Genomic DNA, 6,000 nt, shown 5'->3' with positions numbered 1-6,000 from the left:
AAAAACAAATGCATTCATTTATTTTTAGAACGGGGTACCCCTCCGCCCCTGTGCAGTTTATTATTTTGTATTAAGATTTATTCATTGTATTTGTGTATTTAAATGACGGCGTAGCCGTGTGTTTGTTTTGTTATTTTTATTTTGTGTTCTGTCAGAGGCGTGGTCAGCAGCTCGTCCTCTGCCAATAGTAATTGAAAACCTTGTGTAGAAGATGGCCATGGTCACCTGCATAAAAGCTTGCAGCTCTCTGCACGCTGGGTGGGTGTTCGGAGGAGTGAACGCGAGCGAGTGAGCAGAGTTTAAAAGAACGGAGATTAAAATACACGTAGGATCAGAGAAAGCAATCTGCCCAGCCTGACCGGTATTTTGGTGCTTGTGATTTGTTTTTGTTTATCTTTTTTATTTTGCTCTGTGAGCAGTGTTTTTGTTTGTTAAAACTGTTTATTTTATTTTTGTTGTTTAAGGAAAATAAACGGCGCTGCAGCATCTTTTGCCCTGCAGTACTTACATGTTTGTTTTCTTCCTGAATTCTGGCCTCACGTCACCACTCAGCCAACCCTGTCACACATACACGTCTTCAAATTGAAAGGGAACGTTAGGTTACTTACCATAACCCTGGTTCCCTGAAAGAGGAACCACCAACTGCGAGGTTGCATCAGTCACCCTCACGGGTTCGATGGAAAAAGAGAAATTGCTTCCTCAGGATGACGGTTTTAACCCCTCGATGGACTGAGTGCATCATCCCAAGAAAGGGATAATGGGCAGGCATAACCCATACATAATGTTTTTGGTGGGTACGGCAAGTAACCCAACAATCTGTCTCTCTCTCTCTCTGATCGCAATGTTAAAAATGCCTGCACGCTTTCCATGCATGTTAACGTCATATTCATGTGACAGGCATGGACCAATCAAAACTTGAGACTGTTATACGGTTCCATCCCAAAAACCGGGCCTGTGTCATACCTCCAAAAACTATGATAACGTTTCTACAAAGCTGTTATTTTGCAAATACTTCAATATTGGTCCCACTATTCATGGGTCACCCATAACTAACGCAACGATACGTTAAGAGAAAACCCTAACAAAACCAATGTAACCGGGACTCTAGAAATTAGATATACCAATATGATCTCGCAGATACAACTACCCAAAATGTAATTCGTGAATCCAAATTTAAAATGTGTATGTTGCACTGTTCTATAGACGTCCATGTGTATTCCTTAATTATAATCAATATCGTGAATAGAATACTATACGTTACTATTGAAAAATGAATGGGTCGATTGCAGTGTACCAGTGACTTAGTCCGCATCAAGTGGACCAAAATGCGGATGGAAATTCACAATTTAAAGTGTAAAGACAAACTTGGACATTTAGGTTTACATTGTCATTACTAGCATTTCATTAAAAAAAAAACTACAGTGAATATATTGAACTGACAAAAAAGTCAGAAATATGAAAAGGTATGAAAAAAGCAAATAATACATATATTAATGATAAAATGATAAAAGCGTTTTTATTACATTAGGCATGATTCGGGCAAACACATTCAAGTAAAAGTACAGCCGTATTCATAATATAATTGTAGGGTACTACATGTCTTGCACATTCCACACACAGATCATACTTGCATTTTAACTTGGTAGCCTATTGCTGCTTCACACTGAACGTTAAGTTCTAAATGTGTTGTTTTCTGCATATTTAATACACATTACATTGACATTTCAGGTTAAATACATCAAGCGTGCGTGCTTTGTTATTATCAAAATTCACAGTATCTTATTGTGTGGCACTTTATTATCGTTTTTACAATAGTTTAATGAAAAAAATGAAACCATCTCTTAAGAACACTTGGTTCCTCAACCATAATAAATTAGAAAAAACTGAAAAGGGTGCCACGTTGCTCTAGTAGTGTTTTGCTGTCTACCTAAGAAAATGAATTGCTTAATATAGTGCATCAACAATATATTAAGGTACATTATATCATTACATAGTGCAATTGTCAATTTTATTAAGAATAGTTCTGTGACTCGGCGAGCGAACCTTACTGAACCAAATGCTTCAAAGGGTTCAGAATGAGGTTCAAAAGGCTTCACTTTTCACTTCACAGTTTTTAGAAGTCATTTCAGAGAATAATGGCGCTGTCTTCGTGTTAAAATGTGCTGTACAAACATAGGATGAGCACGCTTACTAAGTTAAGAAGTAAGCTAATCTTATACTTCATAGTACTAAGTTAGTCCACCTGAACAGGATCATCTCACATCCGATTTGTTACATTATAATCATAATCTTGTTTAGTTTGATTTAGCGGATGATCCACCTGTGATGATTAACTTCTGGTACGCTGCAATCGGGATTAGCGGGTGTGCTAACTTTAGTCCAATCAAGTGGACTAAACCTGCTTAATCCGCTAGCTAGACACAGCAAGTGGACTAACTTTGGTACGCTGCAATCGACCCAATGTGTTTATCTATTGTCCCTGTGCAGTTACCAGTTTAGAGCCGCAGTTTTGTGTCTGTGGTTTAAGGCAGTCGTTGCAGCTGGTCTGTGTGCGGAGATGGATTTTGTGTGTTTGTTTATCTGCGGTTCAGGGCTTCACACTATTATTAAGTAAAACTGTTTTATTTTTTTGAGGGTGGCTGAGGTGACTGAAACGCCTTTTCATGCTGCAAGGTTATTTATTGGCTTATAGACTTTCATCTGAGTACCAAATTTGGTGATGAACATCAACCCCCGGTAGAGATAATTCAAGCTCTTTTTTAATTCAGATGATAGACTATGAAGGAGTTTTGCTTGAGGCTGGATTCTATGGTTACAATTTTACCAGTGCGAGACTGACAGTTACCAATTCATCTTTCAGTTCATTAATTAGCAGGTCAATCATGGATCAATTGATTCACCAGGAGCCGTCTAGCCTTTCGTATGGATGAATTGCCAAATTAATTTGTGAATTCCTGCACGAATTGATTAATTAAAGGACAAATTGATTGACAGTTTTGGCACAAATGGTGCTCCATACATGTAGGCTTAACTTTTGCGGTTAACAAAATTAAAGTTATCATAACAATATAGTTAAGTAGACAATACCAATTTAACATGCTGCAAAGAATTACAGAGTCACCTCAAATGAGGACGACGGCACTTCCTGTGTTTATAATAAACGGAGCGTGAAACGCACACATGTTTAAACCAATCTGCCGTGCCGTTGCCTCCTCGCTTCCTGTCTGCCGGTAAACAGCGGAAACGACGTTCTCGGTTCTGCTTTTTTAGTCTATTTTTTGTACTTTTATCATTTCAAAGACACAGTTTGCTGATTCTACAAATTACACAGAATTCAAGAGAACTGGGAACTAACACTATACAAACTCTGTACAGCACCACAAATTAACCTTTACCATACCTCTCTGTGCTTTACAATGCTTCCCTATGCTTTACCAGACCTCTCGTGCTTTACAATGCTTCCCTATGCTTTACCAGACCTCTCTGTGCTTTACAATGCTTCACTATGCTTTACCAGACCTATCTGTGCTTTACAATGCTTCCCTATGCTTTACCAGACCTCTCTGTGCTTTACAATGCTTCCCTATGCTTTACCATACCTCTCTGCTTTACAATGCTTCCCTATGCTTTACCATACCTCTCTGTGCTTTACAATGCTTCCCTATGCTTTACCAGACCTCTCTGTGCTTTACAATGCTTCCCTATGCTTTACCAGACCTCTCTGTGCTTTACAATGCTTCCCTATGCTTTACCACACCTCTCTGTGCTTTACAATGCTTCCCTATGCTTTACCAGACCTCTCTGTGCTTTACAATGCTTCCCTATGCTTTGCCAGACCTCTCTGCGCTTTACAATGCTTCCCTATGCTTCCCTATTCTTTACCATACCTATCTGTGCTTTACAATGCTTCCCTATGCTTTACCACACCTATCTATGCTTTACAATGCTTCCCTATGCTATACCATACCTCTCTGTGCTTTACAATGCTTCCCTATGCTTTACCAGACCTCTCTGTGCTTTACAATGCTTCCCTATGCTTTACCACACCTCTCTGTGCTTTACAATGCTTCCCTATGCTTTACCAGACCTCTCTGTGCTTTACAATGCTTCCCTATGCTTTACCAGACCTCTCTGTGCTTTACAATGCTTCCCTATGCTTTACCAGACCTCTCTGTGCTTTACAATGTTTCCCTATGCTTTACCACACCTCTCTGTGCTTTACAATGCTTCCCTATGCTATACCACACCTCTTTGTGCTTTACAATGTTTGCCTATACTTTACTATGCTTTCACTGTGGAGGGGGATGTACACATAGAGAGGAGAGAGGTAAGATAGGAGAGAGGGGGGAAAGGACAGGAGAAAGGAGAGAGGAGAAAAGAGAGTGAGAGAGTGAGAGGAGAGAGATGAGAGAGTGGAGAGAGAGGGGAGGTATGTAGAGACAAAAGGAGGAGAGAGAGAGGAGGGGAGTGGAGAGGAGGGGAGTGGAGAGAGAGGAGGGGAGTGGAGAGGAGGGGAGTGGAGAGGAGTGGAGAGAGAGGAGGGGAGTGGAGAGGAGGGGAGTGGAGAGGAGGGGAGAGAGAGGAGGGGAGAGAGAGGGGTGGAGAGAGAGGAAGGGAGGTCTGCCTGTCTTTCTCTCTTTCAGTATCTGTTCTTCGGATGGCCGGTTCGATATTTTTCACTTTATTGTTTTTGTTGTTTGTTTTTTCCATTCGTCACTGGAAGATGTTTTCCTGTCTGCCTGTCTTCCTGGTTTTCGTTGGGATTTTGGGGTTCTCAGGAGGAAACTTCACAACTCGGGATTCCTTGCTCGACGCAGGTAAGACAAAATGGTGCCTTCTTGGAGTTCACTGCAGTAAAAGTGTAGTACAGCATGGTAAAACCACAGTAAAAACAAAGTAAAGACATTGTGATAGAAAGACAGGCAGATAGACAGATAGATAGAGAGATAGACAGAGATAGATAGATAGACAGAGATAGATGGATAGATCGATAGATACTGTTTTTTGATTAGAAAGCATGGTAAAGCACAGAAAAATAAGGACATTTGAATCATGGTAAAGTCTATTAAAATGATTTACAGTGTGTGGAATACCTTGTGCTCTCAAGATATATGTAAGTGTGACAGAGAGACAGACGGGCGGACGGATGCACAGACAGACAGACAGACATCCCTTATATCCCTAGAATCTGATCTTCTCAATAACTTGTGCTGAATAATGTTAATACCAAGTTTCATGACAATGGGATAAGCGTATGTTGACCACCTTTTAAAAAATGCAAAAAATGGGACACCTGCCATTTCTTATGCTGGGGTATATTTAAATATGTTTTTAAAACTTTCTTTTAATGTTTCCTCTGAAGAGCGAGTGGCAGGGGGCTGGATCAAGATATATACATATATATTTTTATTGTTTCAACTGGCGAGCAACTGAGTGTAAAGCATTGCAAAATAATGCGCCGTGGCGGAGATATTATGTGTTATAAACAGATATGCTATGGTTTGACTGTGGCGCTGAACTGTAAAATTGTATTGTGTCTACGAATCCAGGACAAATGCTATTCTGGAGGCATTAAACCCAGGACCGGGACTTAATCTTTACATTTCGGGACTGTCCCGCCCAATTAGGGACAGATGGCCACCCTAGATAAGCATCCAGATATATGGAGAAATGTGTGAAATGTGACATACAGACGGATGGATGTACAGACAGACTACATCCCCAGAATCTGATATTCTCAATAGATTCTGCTAAATAATGTTAATACCAAGTTTCATATAATAACAGCAGAGCAGTGTTCTAGCAGGGGGTATAATAACAGCAGAGCAGTGTTCTAGCAGGGGTATAATAACAGCAGAGCAGTGTTCTAGCAGGGGGTATAATAACAGCAGAGCGGTGTTCTAGCAGGGGGTATAATAACAGCAGAGCAGTGTTCTAGCAGGGGGTATAATAACAGCAGAGCAGTGTTCTAGCAGGGGTATAATAACAGCAGAGCAGTGT

At 40.5% G+C, this 6,000-nt stretch overlaps 1 protein-coding gene across 3 annotated transcripts in view; it reads left to right on the top strand.

The window, feature by feature from the left end:
• The first annotated feature begins 4,603 nt into the window (after nt 1–4,603).
• LOC117399058 (uncharacterized) overlaps nt 4,604–6,000 on the top strand; it is a 56,266-nt gene continuing 54,869 nt past the window's right edge. For all 3 annotated transcript variants that reach the window (XM_033998212.3, XM_033998211.3, XM_033998210.3), the window contains exon 1: nt 4,604–4,817. In XM_033998212.3, coding sequence (XP_033854103.1) covers nt 4,658–4,817 — 160 coding nt within the window. In that variant the 5' untranslated portion in view covers nt 4,604–4,657. The remainder of the gene's footprint in view (nt 4,818–6,000) is intronic.

This window comes from Acipenser ruthenus, chromosome 44 (genome assembly GCF_902713425.1).
Source record: "Acipenser ruthenus chromosome 44, fAciRut3.2 maternal haplotype, whole genome shotgun sequence".
In the NCBI taxonomy this organism is placed as follows: domain Eukaryota; kingdom Metazoa; phylum Chordata; class Actinopteri; order Acipenseriformes; family Acipenseridae; genus Acipenser; species Acipenser ruthenus.
This window is presented reverse-complemented; position numbering and strand designations above follow the sequence as displayed.